Source organism: Takifugu rubripes, chromosome 6, assembly GCF_901000725.2.
Source record: "Takifugu rubripes chromosome 6, fTakRub1.2, whole genome shotgun sequence".
Taxonomy (NCBI): domain Eukaryota; kingdom Metazoa; phylum Chordata; class Actinopteri; order Tetraodontiformes; family Tetraodontidae; genus Takifugu; species Takifugu rubripes.
This window is the reverse complement of record NC_042290.1, coordinates 1,181,209-1,202,130: the sequence shown is the minus strand read 5'-3', so window position 1 is coordinate 1,202,130 and position 20,922 is coordinate 1,181,209. Positions and strand designations below refer to the sequence as shown.

Here is a 20,922-nt window from a genome sequence, read left to right as displayed (position 1 = left end):
CAGGTACTGGAGCTTGGACCAGATACTGGATCTTAAACCAGGTACTGGAGCTTGGACCAGATACTGGATCTTAAACCAGGTACTGGAGATTAAACAAGTTACTGCAGCCTAAACCAGTCACTGGAGCATTGAACAGCGAGGCCAGGAACTAAGCCCTGCTGGAGAGTGAAACCATGGAGCTGGTCAGCAAAAGGAAGCCGAAAGTGGTTCAGAATCACCTGGTGGATGCTGTGCTGAACTTTGACCCATTCGAACAGCACCAACAGCAGCAGATGACATCACTGACCCGAAACGTCACGCTAGAGCTCCAGCAGGTTGGATTCTAAGCATCTCCACTCTGAGACTTTAAAGTTTGGGTTTTCATTAGCTGTTAGCATAGTCATGTGTATGTGTTTAATATTTGATTTAACTTGTTGATGATACTGTCTATGAATGTATTCAGATTCACCTGTGTGTCATAACAGGTGTTTGTTATCAATTTCCCCACTATATGATCATCAACATATAGGAAGCGGTCGTTGCCCCAAAAAGGTTTTATTGAAAAGGTTATAAAACAAAACTATAGTCGTTAGATCTGCGCATTTATCAAAGAAAATCAAGAGGTGCCTCTCGTTGGTTGGTGCGTCCTACATCCGGGTTACCTGCAGGAATGTGGGTAAATACCTGCGTGGGCGGGTTGGTTCTGACAGAAACTACTGCGGGACCTTTGAGCCCGACAGGTGAAAACAACCGAGAGCTCAGAAAGCTGCAGGATGGCAGCAGGTTTTACTCAGGACACCGTGTTCCATTTCCTGCAGAGCTGCGGCGGTTCGGTGAAGAACGCCGACCTTCTCACGCACTTCAGGAGCTTCATCCGGGAGAACCCGGAGCAAGAGAAGAACCGGGAGCTCTTCAAAAGGTTCGTCAACTCCTTGGCCACCGTCCAGCAGATCGACGGCGTTTCTTATGTGGTCCTCAGGAAGAAATTCAGAGGAAATGTCCCCGGAGGTGGCGAGCAGGGCTCACGAGTCGCTCCCGGGAAGAAGAGAGAAGTGTTCCCGGGGAACGGCGCTCAAAGCCTGGCTGGCAAAGCAGCAAAGCCGCGGCCACAACTGCCGGGAGGAGCCCCCGGAAAACAGGTCCTACCAGTGGCCGGATTTATTATGAGCGACGTGGAGACAAATTCTAACTTGTCACAGCAGCCGGTAAGGAGCAGGTTTGAGGATTCCATCCGTCCAGCAGCAGCTCAGCTGGTGAATCTGACCTCAGGTCAGTGCCAGGCTCCCCCACAGGCTCCCCCACAGGCTCCCCCACAGGCTCCTCCACAGGCTCCCCCACAGGCTCCCCCACAGGCTCCTCCACAGGCTCCCCCACAGGCTCACCTCCCTAATGTGGGGCAGCATATACGGGGTGCTGGTCACCCTTTAGAGACACCTGCGAAGACCACACCTGCGAAGATAGCTGCAGATAACCACATGCAGGTACCAGTTACCGGAGGACAACCCCCAGGGAGACAGGCCCTCAGCCAGGCTGGAGTCAGCCCCCCTCCTGAGACCTCAGGAAGAAAGGCCCTCCTCCAGTCTGGACTCAGCCCCCCTCCTCAGACCTCAGGGAGACAGGCCCTGCTCCAGGCTGGACTCAACCCCCCTCCTCAGACCTCAGGGAGACAGGCCCTACTCCAGTCTGGACTCAGCCCCCCTCCTCAGACCTCAGGGAGACAGGCCCTACTCCAGTCTGGACTCAGCCCCCCTCCTCAGACCTCAGGGAGACAGGCCCTACTCCAGGCTGGACTCAGCCCCCCTCCTCAGACCTCAGAGAGACAGGCCGTACTCCAGGCTGGACTCAACCCCCCTCCTCAGACTACATCACGACACAGACACAGACCGAGTTACAAATCTGCTGTGTGTCATGATGATGATGATGATGATGATGATGATGATGATGATCAAGATGATACTCCAGTGGGACCAATTTCAGCAGGGAGACACATTCCTCATGGTAGCCTTGGGAAGGCTCTTTTTGCCCCGTCACCTTCCAACATAGATTCACCTGCACCCTACTCCTCATCCTCCTCTTCTTCAGAAAGGAAACATCCTCAGATTTACATCCAGAATGCCAAAGGCGAAATGCTGTCCAATACTGGTCTTCCCTGGAGGTCAGAGTCAGACAGACAGACAGAAGAGTGGCTCGTGCCAGGACTAGAATATGGGTCAGTCCCGTGGCAGTTGACCCGACGGAGCCTTCCCGAGGAGGTGCGGTGCTACAGTCCAGACCCAGCTAACGAGGTCCCATCCACAATGGGCCAGACGTGGGTGCAGCCTGCTGGTGGGTATCTGGAGCCCAGGTTACATCACAGCCAGCGTTCAGGGCACTCGTCCAGCCATAGCAGCATCTTCACCCCTTCACCTGGTGTAGGTATCTCCAGAGGACTGCACTGCAACAGCAGCCTCGAGGAGCTCCACAGCAGACCAGGTACCATGGTGGTTTCCAGTTTAAAGGGCCTGGCTTTAAGACTCTATTTGATGGGAATTTTGTATTTGAATGATATTTCTGTCCTGTTTTGCTATCAGGTAAAACAGGAGGTGATCTGGGACTCCAGGAAACTCTCCAGCTCACACAAAGGAATAAGTTGGGTGAAACGCGTCATTCGTCTGACCATCTCCACGTTGACCAGGAGCCGTTGTCATGGCACCGCTCCAGAGGTTTGAGCTGCCATCTGAGGAGTTCTGTGATGCTCAGGAGGTTCTGAACTGGTATCCAGTTAAAATTTGACGGTCCTCTCCACAGGTCATCTCCACACTGACCAGGGGGAGTCAGAGTCCAGTGACGGCTCCACGTCTTCGCCACATTTACGAAAGCAGCCAGCATGTGGCAGGCGGGTCAGCAGCCACTTGAGGAGCAGAATGTGTCTCAGCCTTGGAGCTGACCTGGACCAGCTCCTGCAAGAGGACTCAAAGGGAAGAGGTGGAGGGGGAAGCGAAGCGGCCCGTTTGAACCGCCTGAACCTGATCTCCTCCTCACTCAGCCTTCACCGCTGCCTGTCGTCCTCCTCACTCTCATCCTGCTCCACACCCCCCCGATGCCAAAGCCTCGGCGATCTGGTTGAGGTGAGAGGAAGGAGGAGTAACCCGCCTGCTGTATGCACGAGAGCTCATGATGAGGACCAGAGTAAGCAGGTGAGGACATGCAGACATCTCCTTTCATCTCAGCGGCATTAAGCCGCGTTGCTTGTCTCGATATCAAGGACCTCAGAGCTGATCTGAATATGTTTGCCCCCCTGTTGGGGAGCTGCCCCACTGTCCATCCACATGTGGTGAGGAAATTTTAAACAAATTTCTTTTTTTTTACTTATTAGAATATATTTCAGAGGTAGAATGATACCAGAAATCAACCCCTATTCCCTTTATAGTGCACTAACTAGTGAGGATGCCATTTTGGAGGACTGTCCAAATGTTAAGTGAGGATCCTCGCACCCCATAGTGCAATCAGTGTATCCCATGATGCATTGAGAAAAGTAGTGCACAACAATGCTCCCTAACCAAGCAGTATTTCCCATCATCCTTTGCATTTGCGGGCTAGAAGGCAGACATGATGCTAATTAAGTAATAATAAAGTTGAATATTAAGGACATCATTATACATGGACAAGTCTGTGAGTGTTTTTTATGTTTTAATCAGTAAATAACAGATAAACCCACTTAACCGGCGCTGACGTCCGTCTGGTCCGTGTTACTCACTATGTGGTTCTATGATGTCAAATCCCAGCTCATCACTGAGGTCACAAAGTAGTTCACGCAACCCAGCTTCCTAAGTAGGGAGTAGGGGAGAGGGAAGGAGTGATATGTGATCACAGGATTACAGTGGTGTCTCTGCGTGATCTACTATAAATGTAGATGCAGACATACCGACGGGGGCTGATATTTGTTCTTGCCATCAGTCGTCGGTTCCTCTGGAGGCCAGAGAACACGCCTGGCTGGTGAAGGGGGCAGCGGGGGCCTGGCCTGACATCTACTCCCTGTTCAGAGAGGACTCCTCGCTGCTCAACAGAAGAGACTTCATCTCCGGCTTCACTGTGCTGCACTGGATAGCCAAACACGGGGACCACCGGGTCCTCAACACGCTGTGGTGAGCAGGGCGTCATTAGTCGGACCAAAGGTCAAAGTGGTCAAAATGTGGGCTGACACTTCAACTGTGTTTCAGGTATGGAGTTGAGAAAGCTGGTGTGAACTTCGACATCAACGCCAGGTCAACCAGTGGCCACACACCCCTCCACATCGCCACGATCCATGGCCACAAGAACATAATCCATTTGCTGGTAAACAAGTTTGGAGCTGACATGCGGCTGAGGGATATGGCGGGGAAGAAGGCGTGGCAATACCTGGACTGTGCCATGCCATTAGATGTCTTCCAGCTGCTGGGAGCTCCTCCACGGGTGGCTCTGAAAGGAGCGGGAGAGGTTGGAAAAATAGACGTGGCCCGGCAATCGTCCCGCCGCCGCCGCCGGCACCGCTTCTCCTCCGCATCCCCGGTTCACAAGCAACTCGCCAACTCAAAGGTCAAAAGGTCGTCCTCGTTGGCAGCGTTCCTCAAACACAAATCTCTGAACCTGTATCAGGCTCAGCAGATTGATGTCTCTGTGTAGACTGGCGTCAAACGTGGCCCACACGAAGAAATGAAACTGGCGCTGGTTCTTCTGTCCGTTCGGGCCGCCACTGGTGGAAGAACTAACATGCTGGTGTTGACGCCGATTCTACGTCGTTGGACTGTTTCTGGCTTGGTGAAGAGGTTGGTGGAGGGGAAACGCTGGTCAGCCACAGTCTACATGTAACACTCACGCTGGTTCCTGCTCTGCTCAGCACCTGCTCAAGCTTGTTTATTAGAAACCTTCAAGTCAAAAGGTCGTCTGTGGTCAAAACTTTTTATATTGAGGCATTTTTGAAGAGTATCTATTGTGTAACAATGTAGGATCATAAACTAGATTTTGATATTGATTAAAGGCCATAAGCAGCTCTAGGACAGGGAGAGGGACACCGGCATCAGGGCAGCAGTGGCTGACATATCTAATCACAAGGATTAGCATAAAACACCGTCAGCATGGGAATAAACAATAGCACTGATTGGTTTGTTGGTTAAAGCTGTTATTACATCACGTAATAACCTGCTTCCCTTGGGTGCACATGGGTTCATTATTGCACAAGTTATTTTGTACACGGTGTCCACAGTTGGGGACATTTTTTTATTCACGTATATCGTTACTGCTTTGGTGTTGAAGGGTTCTTTGGTTCTCATCACTCTGAGTCAAAAGGTTTATTAACTACTTGTGCTGGAGATTGTGTGTAACTGACGGCACTTGTGTGTTTGCGATGAAAGAACGTGGACACTTCTGCACAAATTAGGCCAAATGTTGAATATAGCGCACACCCAATGGCTGGAAACCATAGAAATGTCATGTAACCATTGCCACGGCAACACTGTTGATTGGATACGCCCAGTGATCTTTAAACTGGCGATATGCTCAACCTCTGTGTGTGTATGCGTTCCTGTATACTTACATAACCCTGCTTTCATGTGACACAAACCTTTGCCTGCATTTTGAGAATGTGTAGATTTTGTTCAAACAAGCCCAGCAGAGCCAGTGTGAACATTCCGCTGCACCCAGTTAGACCAGTTCACTATAAGCTACGCTCTCATTTCTTAAAGACTTTTTCTATGAGATTTATAATTGTTGCAGTGATTTAAACAAGGACATTTCTCTGTGAGCAGGTATTAACTGGATTGTCTAAGGTGGGTTGATACCTGCTACAGTTACAGTAATAAAGTGTTTTGCTCATTCGAAACCATCCTGTTCCCTACTGACATCATTTACCCAGAAGTGAAGTTTAACTTTCATTCTTTGCCCACTGAGCAGCTTTTACAGCAGCAGGACGGCTGAAAGGCTGCACCGCTGTAAATTTTTATAACAGCCAGGCATTGAAGACAAACTGGACTCACTTTGATTCTCTTCATTTATTTGTGCCATGGTGCGTTCAGGGACCCCCGAGCAAAGGCCAGCAGATCCCCACATCAGGAACAGAGCATTTACAGGAATACAAACACATTAAATAGAACTGCAACAGCGGCAAACGGACTTTTCTTACATGTCTGTTAGATTTGGGAATTGTCACATTTGTCTGCGATTGTTAAACTGCCTCAATAAAGCAGCTCAGGCAAGGTGACAGGAACAAAAATCCAGAATGTTTACTTTATAAATCCTACAATTGTTCATCCTGGATGGGAAAGAGAAAAAAATCAACACAGGAATGATTTCTTTATGACTTTGCCGGGAGAGCCCAGACTGGAAATAAATATCACATGAAAAACAAATATAAGGAGACACACGGACATTTAAATGAGACAAACTGACACTTAAATAAAGATGTATTGGGTTACAAAGGTCGAGTCTAGATTTTTTTTGTCTTAAATTTTTTGTCTAGTGATTTTTAGTTTTGTTAAATCTACTTGTTTTAAATAGGATTAATCAGGTAGTAGCAGCATTTTTTTTTTTTTTTTGGTTGTTTAAATTTTTTTGGGGCTCTGTTGTTTTCCATCTGTGGGAGATGATGGGATGTGACCTTGGTGAAGCAGGACGGCTCAGAGGTCATTCTGAGGCTGTTCTCAAGAATCCAAAACCATCGTAACCACTGAAGCGCTCTGATCTAACACTCTGACAGCTTGATGTTAAGAGCTGCCCCCTGCTGGACTCTGTTGGCCACTGCTGAGGGTGCTGCCTCACTCATCGCTCAATACTTCCATCAGTGGAGCTTTAATTTAAAGGTGAACAGACTTGGTGAGCTAATGGATCTGGATTCTATGAGGCACCAGCTGGCTGCAGCGGTGGGCAGGGGGATGAGCTGCCTTCCTGGGTGGACAAAGGGACACTACAGACACCTAGACCTCCTTCACCTGACACTATCACACCTTCGTGGACAGCCGTGGTGGTATCCTCATTGTAGAGGCGCTTGATGTCATCATAGAAGTCGTCCTCCTCCATCTCCTCCACCTGGACAGGCAGATACAAACGTGTGATCACGAGTTCACGCCAACTTGATGTTCTCCAGGAGGTGAAGGTGTTACCTTGCGTTTGGTGGAGGATTTACAGCGGACTGTGACCTTCTGCAGGGGGTTACGATGGCTGAGGTGTTTCAGTGGAGACAACAGAGCTGGGGTGGTTTCAGTGCAAGACGAGACAGAGCTCTGGGCTCCCTCCTTTCCAGCAGTAGGTGTCTGAAGCTGGACAGTGGAGGAGGCAAGAAGTTGGTGTTCCAGAGATAAATCTGCGGGGTTAGAGAGGATTCCAAGTTAGAGAAATGTAAACTTTTATCTATAGTCACCCATTCATGCTGGCCAAGTCTCAGCTCATCATAGAGCTATAAACAAAATATATAAACCAACTACAAAAGCCAATTCACCGATATCACAAATATATGTCTTTGGACAGCGGGAGGAAGCCAGAAAACCTGTAGAGAACCCTTAGAGAACCCAGATAAACACAGCAAGAATATTAAAACTCCACCCAGAAAATTCCTAGGATTCAAACTGGGGATCTTGATGCTGTGAGGCGACTGTTAACCACCACAGCACCATGCTGCCGCTGTATGGAATCTAGTCCAGGTGTCTTAAAGGCTCAAGTTATTAGTGTCTTCAATAATTCAATTAATAATAGTTCATATTGGGTTCATAACGGATCACTCTGTAAATGTTATCTATTCTAAACCGTTGAACACCTCTGATGATACCTTCAGTACCTACAGCTGCTAGTTTTTATCTATTAATTAACTACAAGAATGTCACCAGCCCAAAAAAGTTGTACATCTAATATATAATTCTATATATAATGAGCTGGTAACAGCAAATGGACCTACCAGGAGGCTGGAAGGGGAGTTTGGGGCTCTGCTGCAGGGGCTGGTAGACGTAGACACTGTTTGGGGAAAGGGCAGCTCGCCGTGCTGACAGGCTGCGAGCCACCAGTTCCCGACTCCAAATCAACTCAGAGCTGTTGATCTGCCAGAGAGAAGAAAGGATGGCCAGAACATCTTGGAAGCTGCCCAACAACCAAAGAAGGAGTCAGGTTGTACATTACAGCCAGCCTGGTACCTGTGTCTTCTTGAGCAGGTCAAAGGTGAGACCCAACCAGTCAGGACAGCAGGTCTCCAGCTCCAGGCTGAGAAGAGCCAAAGCCAACATGGATCCTTTGAGCTGCACACAAAAAATGAAATTTAGAGCTGGACAGCTTTCAGTAAAAGAACTCAATTCATGTGCTTGATATTTTAATCTTGCAGAGTTTAAGTGAATGTAAAGTAACTCATAGAAATAAGGCAGCGTAACAAACAGCGCCGTCTCCTGCCAACAGGGGGAGCTCCAACACAGAGTGTGTATACCTGCATGAGCGTGTGGTCAGCCAGGCAGTGGTAAAGCTGGAGGGTGAGGAGGCTTAGATGTTGAGAGCGGGTCAGTCCCAGCACAGTGTCCAAAAGCCCAGAACGACATGACGACACCATGGCGTGGAACTACCACACAGGAAGAGCCAGAAAAGCAATAACAGTGATGTAAATGTAACAGCGAGAGGCCGTGCCGCCAGGTACTGCTGATCAAGCACACAGGACCAGTAACACAACGATGACAGTGACCAAGCTTCAATCACCATCTCAGATCAGAAAGTGCACACTCACGATGTGCAGGAAGTCCAGGGCTGTGGCGCTGTGCAGATCCCAGTTCAGCTTGTCCAGGATGATCCTCTCCATCCTCAGAATCTCTGATGGAGAACAGCCGCAGCTGCTGGAGGCAGCCAGCTCCTTCAAGGAGGGCACACGCTAGCACACACACACACGCACACAGTTATTTAAGGAAGTGTAACAGGTGTGTGTGGCACAGTAACTCTTAGTCAGTATGATGATTGTCTTCACCTCATCCTCCTCGCTGGTTTTGGAAGCCAGGAAGAAGCAAGTGATGGCGATGCAGCGCAGGTACTTTGGACGTGCCTACAGACAGATAACAAGCATAACAGTAGAAAATATCAACATTTTACATGATGTAGGTAAACTGTGATATAATAACAACATAGATTGTGAACCTGAACAGAAAATTGGTTCAAAACAAACTGGATTAATTTCTTCTTAAATAACTCATCAAAAAAAACATTTTGTGATTCCATCAAGCTCATTTTCCGCAGTCTAAATACTCAGATTAAAGTTTCTCACTGTTCTCAATGTTTATGGAGCCAATTCAGGGTGCATGTCCTCCAGTTACATCCTTGAGCGGACACAGCAGACAGCTGTCTGCCTGCTTGGATCAGCAGCTGTCAGAGAACTTTTTGTGCTCATCTGTTGCTGCTGCTCTCTTAAGGGTAAGCTATGGTGACTGAGAAAGGGAAGAAACCAGGATGTTCTTCAGCAGCTGCAGTGTTTAACCATGAGGGCCATCCTGATAATGCTGGAACACCTCATACAACAGAAAGAGAAACAAGAAGGTCCGTTTGCTGTCTGTGTCGGCACTCCCTGTTCTTGTGTACTCAGCAGCTGCCAGACAGCCAACAAACACCTTATCAATGATGTGAGGCCAGAACGCTCCACGGTAGAGTTGCTCAGGATAAAGAGGTCCAGTCTGGCAGGTTCATCACTTGAGTGCACATGAACTCCGGTTTAAAAGGTAGCATGTCCCTGACATGCACTACACAGATCTACTTTAAATGGATATAAAGGATCTCCAAACGTTCTCATTTACATAGTCAGAATTATTATTCTGCGATATAAACTTGTGAGCTGAGAAGTGATGTTTTTCTACAGAAGAAGAGAGTGAAAACTCACTAAAGTCAGATCAAACCGTTTTGTTTTCTTCTCTTTAGGTAATAAAAACTGTCTTCTGCTGTGACTCCTCTCACCCACCAGCCCCAGTGTTTGGTGAACGTTCCTCTGTCAAGTTGCTGCCACTGGCTTATTTTTGGAACAAGACTAGAGGAGTCTGGGCGCCTGACCTTTCCTAATGACGGCCAAACACCTGCACGCCGCGGTAGTTCTGCCACCACCCTCAGTAAAGCGGCCATTTGTACCTTGATGGGAGCAAGGAAGCGGTCCATGATGCTGACAGCTAACACCAGCGTCTCCGGGTACAGCTGCAGCCTGCGGTGGAGCTCCATCAACCAGCGCACAGCCTCATCCCGCTGGGTCGGGGAGATATCTGTATCCTATGAGGAACGCACAGGGTTAACAAACTTTCACCACCAATGAACAACTAACCAATTATAACAAAGGCCAACATACATATGTGCACTGAAATAAAGGTAATGTCAGGAAGCTAGTCAATGTGTGATTACAGAAACTATTCTTGGACAAGTATAACAAGTTTCAACCTTCTCGCTTCCTTGATAAGTGAAGCTTCTACTTTTCCTGCTTTTCAACTACATCTACCCCATCACAGAAGTATTGGTTTAGTTGTTTGATTAATACAATTAGTATCCTCATACGAGGCTATACGAGTTTGCGGTTTAAAATTGGACATAAAGTAAACAGAAATTACCATGAAGAGAAAATCCTCACAACGCTAGTAGATTACATTAGAACAAACTATAACCAAGTCACATGTTACATGTTTTAAATCTTGTTCTAACTGACATTCCAGCTTTACACCAATGAGCATCAGCCTGCGTTTGGGTGAATCAAAGCCAGGTTGTACTTCACATTGGACAAGCAGCAGGGGACAAGGACAGAAGACAACTCTACACTTTTCAGCCTGAACTGAAAGTGTCCAACCTAAAAACAACTGGCCTGAGCATCAGCAGATCAAAGGCCAAAGAAATGAAACAGAGCTTCATTCTATTGCTGTTGTAAAATTAGGTGAGGGGGGGGGGGGGGGGGGGGTGTTGACACACAACATCGGTTGGCAAACATGATTATTCAGGAATTTTAAGGATGTCACTTAAAATTATATTTCACCAAACAAAAGAGAGATGTCCGATATGATCGGCTGCTATTTGCATTAAAATGTAATATGGGAAAGTATCAGTATCACACTTCAATGACACAAGCTTTAGACAACAGGTACATATTATACATCAAACTCTTCAGCAACTTTTCTCATGCAAAATGTCCAAATATGAGAGAAGTGATGAAGAGTTTTAGAGATATTTATGCTTGTTCAGCACAACTGTTAATTATTCCTCTTTTATTGGAGTGGTAAAACAGAGTACTGCACATCCCTACAAAATATAGCCCCTGCTTTTGAGCAGTTCATAACTTCTTACTGAAGCCTTGAATCACTTTATTGCAACTATAATTCCATTATCGTTATCAGATTTCCAGTGTCCCCGACACATGGTGCTACAAAGGCTCCCCAAGTGTGTTTCCATCTGCATCTGGGGGGGGGGGGGCAACTCCATTCGGACTTCTCTGGGATGACTTTAGTCCAGCTGAGGCTGCCACGTGAATTTCACGTAATCGGCCCAACGCAGAAATGTAAATGCATGCAAAGGAAATTCAGAATATGCACTATCTGGATACCAATCAGCTGTTGTGACGGGCTTTGTCTTGTGTCTCTTTTTATAATGACACTGCAGAAACACGTAAATGCCACACCAGCAGTAGGTGGATATTCAGAGCAACGCTGATCTTACTCTCCTCTGAGGAGGACCTCCGCTCCACGAGCTCATTGGGTTAGCGTTGTAGCTAACTCAGCTAACAGGCTTCTTATTATCAACCCAACTACCTTAACTAAGATTGGTCAATAGTTTTGAACAAACTAAAGTCAGACTTGGAACCTAAAAACAAAACATTATGTAGTGTGGTCCGGTTCTACAATGCAAATCAGCAGATCAGGTCTGAGATGGGAGATTATCCTATTTTATTAGAATAAATGAACATACAGTTGAAGAAAATAGGTGATAAAATTATGACTCTGCATATTGCTGTGGTGTGGCCCCGGACACCACAAAAGTTATGTTCCTATGCTGATCTTAGAGGTCCGACCTGTGCACGCTCGGGGCTTTTCCTGTGGGAGTGAACACTTTCCAAAATTAATTAGCTTTGGGATGAGATAGATTTAGGATTAGAGTAGGTCTTTGATGTTTCACTTCTTCGGTTCTGACTAGTTTGGTGAAAGTTTAGACATTCAGCTCTTATTCAGTCGTAGGAACTGAATGTCTGTTGTTGGGGGCTATTTCATGAAGAGTTGGCATTAGTCGGCCCATGGTAAACACTCGGTGGGGGTGCCCATCAGGTGAGCAGTTAGGGTTGCAACCACCCAGCAGAGAGCAGCATGTTTACGCACAGCTATGAATGAGTGTTTACCTGTTCTGGGCGAGTACTCAGAGCAGCGTTGTAGGTGGAGGAAAGGTTATGTCCCCCTCTGTTTAAACAAATCTGTTTTCGACTTCTGTGAAGGTTTCTTTTACCCCTCTTCCAAACCATCTGTCTTCTCTTACTAAAACTTTTACGTTGCTGTCCTCAAATTGGCAACCTTTGCTCTTAAGGTGCAGGTGAAAAGTGCAGGTCCTGTTGACACTTCAGCATACATGACAGAACTACAGTGACCTATTTTTTCTGCATACAGTTACAATTTGAAGTCCTAAACTGCAGCTACTCACTTGTTTTCAGTCAAAGTTGGGATGTATTTTAATGTAAATTTAGCTACACAAGGAAAATCCTCACCTGTGAGGAGGGCTTCTTTGGCACGTAGACCCTCCAGATCTCAGCTTCCCTAGAAGCTGCTTTTTCTAATAGAAAAGACAGCTTCTGGTGTCCCCAGGGTTCCAAGATCTTCATTCTCCGTTACCCTGACAAAGCCTCCCTCCTCACTGGATACAGCTACCTGCACACACCAGAAGATAACAGCTGCAAATCATACGACCCACAGAGCAGCCTCTGAGCTGGATGAACTGTATAGAACTGCACACAAAGGTGATGGCAGTGTGTGATATGAATGGAATTTAATGTTTTATCCGTGCATAATTCAGTAGATTAACTGATGTCCTTGGATATTGTTTGTTTAGCATTTAAGATTTATTTATCTGGATTTGCTTAATTTCTGGTATATTTTTCGTTAAAGTATTACAAAGAATAATGCCCATACTTTTACTTTTGTTACTTTATTGCATTGTGACTTATTTATGTATTATGTCGTTGTATTGTAAAATTCTTGGCAAAGCGTAACACAATATGAAAGCGGATGGTTAAAAAAGCTCAATTAGTTAAAAAATGATGGCAAGAAATGAATTGGGCTACTTCCCAGGTTGAGGGACTGATTGTCTCTAGAAGGTCCCATTGTTCTGGGACAAGCGCTTCTCCCGGGCCACTTGCCCCGGTTACGGCTACTGCTTGGGCCGCAGCTAACCTGACAGCCCGGCGTCGCTAGCAATTGGCTAACGTTCCAGGCAAATTTGGAACAGCTCGTGCTCCAACATAGCTAAATGGTAAAAACATCCGACACTACGTGTTGATGTGAAATTCAGACCGGTTTCAGTAATCGTAGAGCTTCAGGGCAAGATGCCAACGGAGAACATAAACGCTTGTTTAGCGCTCAGCAAATAGTCATAGCCCCAAATGTTACCTCCCCTGCGAAGCGGAGAAAACCACAGCTGGAGTTCATCCGGTCCACGGAAATTCCGATGAAGGGGTAAATCGGGGAGACGTCCCTTGTTCAGTCGTCCATCCTGGCTTCCATGGTGCTGGGTGATGGGGGAAAAGAAAAATCTTGAAAAATAAAAGAACGGAATAGACACATACGTCTACTTCCGCTGCGGGGACAAAGGGGCAGGGCACGAGACAATAAGCCCCGCCCATATGGAAAACTGGGGTCAACAAAAATCAGTGACTGCTTCAGTAATGTTCCGTTTATTATAAACTAGCATCTATCTATATGTTTCTATCTATATTGTCCATATGATAATTCACTGTAATAAAAAGGCGTGTGTGTATCTTTGTGAGGGATCTGTGGGGATGTTTGATGATCTGCATTGAGAGCAGAGAGCTGGTGAAAGGAAAGCAGGTGAAGGTAGATCCTGGAAAGAAAATGGAAAGGATCCAAACGGATGGATGAGGTTATAGAGGAGAGATGAAGAGGTTGAAGCATTTTAGTACCAGGGTCAACAGGCAAGAGCAATGGAGATAGAAAAGAGGTGAAGAAGCATGTGCAAGCAGGTTGGAACTGGTGAAGAAAAGTGCCGGGTGTGATAAAAGAGTATCTGTAAGAATGAAAGAACTGAGGGAAATATAGGCTTTGGGGGCTGGTGGTCTTAGACATATTAAGGTTCTCTGTTGGAGTGATGGGATCAGGAATCCCCTCCTTTTATGGTGCTAGAAAATGTCTGCATGTTTAGTGCATGTTAGAGGTTTTACAGATAACACCAAGAGGTCTGACCGAAATGGTTTAGGAGGGACTGACTTTCAGCGATTGTTTCCTCAAGTTTTTTGTTTTTTTTACCAGTACTACGTGACATGATTTATATATTAGTTTACATAATTGGAAGTTTATGGCAGTCATCTTTCACTGTGAGCCTGATGTAACTACGTGATTTACGTGTATTCATGTGATTCTGAAAAATAAGGAAGTGTACAGACGTTTACTGACGTGAATGACAGCAACTGCAAAATTTCCTTCTTGCAAAAGCTACACCAATAATTTCCAGAATTCTTACGAGACATGTTAATATAATAAACATATTTTGATTTGACGTTGTCTCAAGACTGACAACGGTTATATTTTTGTTTCTTCGTACGTTTCCTAAAGACAAATAACAAAAGGAACGCTACATAATACTCAAATTGCGTCAGTAAATTCCTTTTGATCTGTGTGCCAATCAAATCATCCCATTTTGGGCGGACTATTTGAACGTGACAAAGTGCGGCTTTCTGATTGGCTGACGGCAAAATCAATCCAAAAGGGGGCGTCTATGGTAACGGATCAGAGGAATTTCAGTTTTACTGGTAATTATCAGCAGACCGAACCTTCATTATCCATTTCCTCCATAACGCTCGTGTTGATAATGTAACTAATAAATTAAAAACATATAAAAACTGTCGTCATAGGACGTAATTTTTACTGTTAATGCTCAAAAGGGATCAGCTCCTTTGCTTCCTGACTGGTAAATTCTGTTCCGTCATTGGTTATAGCCGCGTGACGTCACAATATGGGCGTGAGCCTTAGGAACGTCAACAAAAGAGAAAACAGAGAAAAGGGGAGAAGACGAAGGACTGAGAAACGATGTGGATTTAATCTACGGGAATAGGTAACCCTTCCAAATTTATTTATGTTTATATATGTAAGAAATACGCATGTTTATCGTACTCTATTTTACCGTTATGTTTTTTCATTTGAAAAAGACGGAAGAACCGGTCAACAAAGATGTAACAGCTTACTTGAAACGAGCCCCAATCTTTTGTTATAATAAGTAATGCGTCTTTCTTCTTCGCTGTATATATTTTCTTGTCACCATCGAGCTTCTATAGAAGGTAAAGAGACGCGTTTAAATTGTATTTTACAGAATATTGTCTTACTCGTATAGTGTAGTCTATATCTATCTATACATTTTTTTCTATATGTGTGTGTGTGCGTGCAGATATATATTTCTATATCTACAGATATCTATCTATCTATCTATCTATCTATCTATCTATCTATCTATAAATAAGGAAAACAGTTGTTTTCCTTTGCTGTTGTTTGTCAAACTAACCTGGCTCTCGATATTTAAATGAAAATCTCCACAGTAATTGCTAGTGTTGCAGTTTTAAACCATTTTATGATCGTTAACACATTACTTTTGAGCCAATAACGGTATATTTTGGTGACTCTGGGGAGACGCTGGAGAGACAACCGCCCCTCCCCCGCTCCTGTAGAGGCTTTAAACCCGTAGCTACTGTTAGCTTTCTGGCTAGCTGCTATCCTGAAACAGCTTTCAAACGACGATTGTCACACTGCTCGGCTATGTTTGGGCGTCTGGAGTTGTCTGGTGACAGTAAAGACTTGTTTTTGTTGGCCAAAAACAAGAAGGCGTCAACCAGAAGAAATGCGAGCCCGGAGCCCAGCTGGGGAGAGTGGGCAGGGCTCCGGGCTGTGAACCTGTTAGACGCCAGTCACCCAGCGGTAGAACAGCATCTATCACCCATATTTACCCCGAGTAGATGAATAAAAGAACATTGACCACGTCGATGAAGGGTTCACCTTTGTCCCTTTTTTTAAAAAAAAGATAATTATTTCCCAAAAAGCCAAACTACAAGGATGAGCTACAGCAATAGCTACAGTATGCTATCACCAAAAGATAAATTCAACCTTTTTCAGGTGTCTACATCTTCAGAGCCCGGCTTGAGTGCTTCATTCTGGTTATTAATTGGTTTTGCATGTTGATTGTTGTGTGTTGCAGTGAAGGGACTGCTTGGTGACTTGCTCTGATGCCCAAGGAATGGATGCCTTCAAGCTAATGAAGGAGCTGAGGCTGAACTATGAGCAGGAGGTCCATTATCTTCCCAAGAAGACGGGGCTGAGCCTCATCGAGTCCTCTGTGCAGGTCAGCACTGACCCATTATTGAACATTAGCCTGAGTAATTTAAAGATCATTATTGTAAACCGCCACGTTCTGTGTTCCAGGGTGAAAGCCGGATCTCAGCCAAGTGCAGAGATGCCAAAGTGGAGGACCTGTGGAGCCTGACCAGTTTCTTTGGTTACAGCACACAGACTTTTGTCCTGGCCGTGAACCTTTTGGACAGATTCTTGGCGATGATGAGGGTACGTTTATAGCTACAGGAATAGAAACACACACAAGCTTTTGTTTTGTCATCTGATGCAGTTTTGACTGCGACTTCTAGGTACTGGTTTGTTCCTTCCCTAACAAATGAGAATAACCATGTTATTCCCAAACTGTCTGCCCACAGATTCAACCCAAGCACCTGTCCTGCGTCAGCCTCAGCTGCCTCCACATGGCGGCCAAAGTAACGGAGGAGGAGTGCAACCTCACGCCATGTGACGAGCTGATCCGTATCGGACAGTGTCGCTTCACCGTGTCAGACCTGGAGCGCATGGAGAAGATTGTTGCTGACAAGCTCAACTTCAAATCAAAAGCCATCACTGCCTTAACCTTCCTGCACCTGTACCATCAGATCGCACGTTCACAAGCCACAGACAGGTGAGCCCAGACACACACTTCCTGTTTCTGTAGCACAGAGTTTAAGAAGTCTTAAAAACAAGCTCTTCTTCTGTTTTATCAGCACCAGCTTTTGTGCGACATCAAAAGAACTTTACTATTAAAAAAATGAAACTATCGGCATCTCTGTCGCCACAGAACATGGAGGAACCTTTGTGCCAGAAAATTTGTGTAAAAACACAAGAACTAGTCGTCAACTGTTATGAAAGCTGGTCTGACCAAAGTACACTGATAAGAATTGTTGCCATTGGCTTCGACACCTTAGTGTTTTTTAACTTGCAGTGCCCCCATTTTCTGACAGCAAAGTTAGTTTTTACCATGTCCCACAAGCCTGGTGGTAACTTATTTGGTTTAATTGTTTGTGTTTCTGTTATGACAGGAATGAGACGTTGAGTCTGGAGAAGCTGGAGGCTCAGCTCAAGGCCTGTCTGTGTCGGATAACCTTCTCTTTAGCAAAGGTAGGAAGCACGCGCGGGTCTGATGTTTCTGCGTTCTGCTGTGCCCCAACACTCCCTGACATCTGTGCGTGTGTCCATCCAGCCGTCTGTCCTCGCCTTGGCCCTCCTGATGCAGGGGATAGAAGCCGTCCACTCCGAGGACATGCTGGAGATAGCCTATCACATCCAAAAACATTTGAAGGTAACATTTCCTCTTTTTATACAACAGCTTATTGAAGGGAGGGGAACTAGAACAGCCCTGGGAAGTTTGAGAGAATATTTCCCAGCTTTGGTAATAATACCAACAATTCAAGGTAGTTTTCTATGTCAACTGGACTGGGTTTCTTCAGAAGGCTTCTTCAGTTCTGAAGAACTGACAGTTGACATAGAAAACTACCTTGGATACAATGACCTGGATGATTGGGAATCTACACAAATACCAACAATTAAACAAGGGCAGGAACCCCTTTGGGGAACTACAGTAGGTGCACACAGCAGATTCTGGCAGGCGTGCACACGCCACACAATTATGTAAACTAGTATCTAAACACCAGCAGGGGGAGGCGGGCGGGATGTTTATTCTTAGACAGACTTGGGTCCAAAGCATTTTCCCATCGACTGTGGCTTATGTAAGCTGGTGTTTTGTGCTGCATCAGCTGCTCTCCTCACATTCAAAGGTAGCAGATATTCAAGCGGCTACAAACACGCTGGGATTCTGTTTGGTCCCCCCCCCCCCTTCTTATTTGGGCTAACTCATGTTCTCTGATATGTCTATCTACACACTGGTTTTTGGTTCAAACTGTTTTTTGCTGACCTCAGGACTGCCAGTTTCTTTCCTCTTTTTTTTTTAAAAAAGCTCGTTTGCGTCTTTGTGCTGTCCTACTTACCCACTTTCTGGTGTTATGTGATCAGCTGATCAGATTTCAGGCTGAGCAGACGGGAACAGGTTTACCTTTTTTAACCTGTTAACCTTGTGACCTGTAAACAGAGAACTGTTTACAGGCACCATTTTAAAACCCGTACAGCAACCCATTAAGGAAGACAGGATCTTTTTAAATGTGCTTGTGTGACACTCCGGTCGTCGGTCAAGTATCCAAGCAGCTGAACTGTGCTTTGGTTCCAGATTGGAGACGGCGAGCTCTTGCTTTGGAGCGAGCGCGTGGCCCTGTGTCTGTCAGACTATGCCTCCCCTGAATGCAGCAAACCCGACCACAGAAGGCTGCAGTGGATCGTGTCCCGGCGAACCGCCCAGAACCTGCACAGCTACCGAAACGTCCCAGAACTGCCCACCATCCCGGAAGGCGGATGGGATGAGAGCGAGAGGTGAGAGTCCCATGAACCCCTGAAGACAGAGTACATGGGTACTGAGCAGAACTCTGGCAGCACAGGCCAATCAGAAAGGTGGTTTGTTGGTATCAGTTTCAGTCTGATGCAGTCATGTGACGCCTCTCAACCGACCCGATGGAAAATCCCAAACTCAGGACAGCCGGGGCATTTTAGATTATAAAAAAGTACCTGACACACCCCCCACACCTCAGCTCAGTTCAGTTTCAGTTTGTACATGATAAAAGCTTGTTTTCACAGTTAGATGAGCAGGAAGTAACTTTTCCCCTGTTACGCAGGGTTTGTTTGGTATGTAGCAACACCTGATGTCATAACATGTCCTGCCAGCTGAGCCCTTTAGGGCCTGGTGTCTGCCAGTGTCTGGTATGCGTCACTGGTTACGGCTGACACAGACACTTTAGTGACATCACACATAGCCACACCTTCACCTAACAAAGAACACGAGTCAGCAGACAGAGCGAGAAGAGATGGTTTCCTGCTGACTCATGTGAGCAGAGCTGGTCGCCCATTTGTTCCAATGCTCTCAGCTGATCTGGCCACACGAGAAAATAACAAATCATATTTGTTCAAATGATCATGCTGCTAACAGACGTGAACTTGGAACTTAGATGGAGTGTGTGTGTGACGCTGCCCTCTCCTGTCTGCAGTGAGGACTCGAGTGAAGATGGGATGAGTTCAGGCGAGGAGTCCCTCAGCAGCTCTCTGGGCAGCGACGCAGAAGGACCCTACTTCCCCCTTCACCTCCACAAACAACGTCTCTATGTGCCTTAATGTCCCCACCCCTCCCTCTCCCCTAAGCCTTTCAGTTATAAATTTAGTTTGTTACACATAAGCTGTGGTGCTGGTGGAGACCTGCACAACAAGTGGCAGCTGAGTGGTCCAGATTCTTCCTTGGGGTTTTTTTTGTAGATAGGTGCATGGTGAGTTGTCACATTCCAGGTTTTCAGGTGACCTGATTAAACATTAGTGTGCTTTCTGGTGAGCGTGGAGTTAAGCACTAGGAAACAGCAGTCTGCTCAAAATGTGTACCTCTGTGAGTTCAGAGACGGTTCAATCGTGTGTGTAACTTATGCCTGTTTGGTAGAATATTTTGCTTATTTATAAAATACTGTCTCCTTCTGGTTAAAATGGAGGCCACGGTTCTGCTAATTGATTGGACTTTTCCTTTAAGAGAAGCTTCTCATGTTTTCAACTCTTGATCTTTAAGTAACAGGACTGATATTTTTGAACCAGTACTTTTTAGAACCTCAGTAGCTTTTAGAACCTCAAACATGGACGGGACCTCACAAAGTTTGGTTCCCCTTGGCCCCGGACCACAGAGACCATATGGAGTCTTGTCAACCAGGTCTTCATATCTGTGACACCAAACATTAACAGGGTTTGCCTTTTTCTCTCTTTAAGAAGAACAGATGTGTTGGAGTCCAGCTGTTCCTCTGTAGGTGGCAGTTCTCAGTATTAAATCAGCAGATTAGATTTTTTATTTTGTCTGGAAGAAATCAGTGGTGCACAAGTGTGACTGTGGGTGTGTGTATGTAGTTATGTTTAAAGTTGCCAATTTTAAGATGTAGCTTTCTTTTGTTTTTAATAATTTTGACAATATGTTGAAAGAAAAAAATATTGCTCCGCGAGCATTTAAAAAAAAGTCCAAAAATGTCAAAATGTTTATATAAAAACATGTAAAACTGTAAATGCTGTACAAAAAAATGTTAATAGTTCTTTGTAGATATTAATTAATTTATTCTTTGTCACCTGTACTGAAAAAGCAACAAAATCTTATAAAAAAGTTATTTTTTAAAACTGGTCCGTCTCTTCTTCTACAATATCCAGCAGCCAATATCCAGAGTTTCCGTCTTCAAAATGTTTTAGTTAAATCAAAGCTTGTAATCAGATGGTGATTTAGTCGCTCCTGAAACAGGACTGGTTCTGAAGGTTGGATCAGTTCAGGGGACATGAAGTGGCCTCACTGAACAGCTGATGTCCTGTCATTTCTAGACTGAGTTGG

General features: G+C 45.6%; 3 protein-coding genes across 5 annotated transcripts; 2 read left to right on the top strand and 1 right to left on the bottom strand.

The window, feature by feature from the left end:
• The first annotated feature begins 719 nt into the window (after nt 1-719).
• Nucleotides 720-6,065, top strand: LOC101078235 (ankyrin repeat domain-containing protein SOWAHB-like). 3 transcript variants are annotated; one of them, XM_029837313.1, is made up of 7 exons: nt 720-1,259; nt 1,308-1,751; nt 1,803-2,451; nt 2,550-2,681; nt 2,767-3,155; nt 3,916-4,103; nt 4,179-6,065. In XM_029837313.1, exons 1-7 carry the CDS (start codon nt 753-755, stop codon nt 4,618-4,620), a joined length of 2,751 nt encoding a protein of 916 aa, XP_029693173.1. In that variant the 5' UTR covers nt 720-752; the 3' UTR covers nt 4,621-6,065. The 3 variants fall into 3 exon arrangements, with proteins under 3 accessions (XP_029693173.1, XP_029693171.1, XP_029693172.1); XM_029837311.1 differs by having other exon boundaries at nt 1,308-2,451; XM_029837312.1 differs by having other exon boundaries at nt 720-1,283; nt 1,344-2,451.
• On the bottom strand, nt 5,970-13,775 carry LOC115250142 (cyclin-I-like). Its single transcript, XM_029837320.1, has 10 exons — nt 13,554-13,775; nt 12,656-12,815; nt 10,063-10,197; nt 8,921-8,995; nt 8,687-8,827; nt 8,396-8,524; nt 8,112-8,213; nt 7,880-8,018; nt 7,092-7,291; nt 5,970-7,017 (listed from the first exon to the last, which is right to left on the bottom strand). The coding sequence occupies exons 2-10, from the start codon at nt 12,767-12,769 to the stop codon at nt 6,826-6,828; spliced, it is 1,227 nt and encodes a 408-aa protein (XP_029693180.1). The 5' UTR covers nt 12,770-12,815; nt 13,554-13,775; the 3' UTR covers nt 5,970-6,825.
• A 1,324-nt stretch (nt 13,776-15,099) lies between these two features.
• Nucleotides 15,100-20,717, top strand: LOC101077778 (cyclin-G2-like). The gene is made up of 8 exons (XM_011604383.2): nt 15,100-15,231; nt 16,363-16,506; nt 16,587-16,724; nt 16,871-17,121; nt 17,519-17,597; nt 17,680-17,778; nt 18,700-18,899; nt 19,568-20,717. The coding sequence occupies exons 2-8, from the start codon at nt 16,402-16,404 to the stop codon at nt 19,689-19,691; spliced, it is 996 nt and encodes a 331-aa protein (XP_011602685.1). The 5' UTR covers nt 15,100-15,231; nt 16,363-16,401; the 3' UTR covers nt 19,692-20,717.
• Nucleotides 20,718-20,922: the final 205 nt, after the last annotated feature.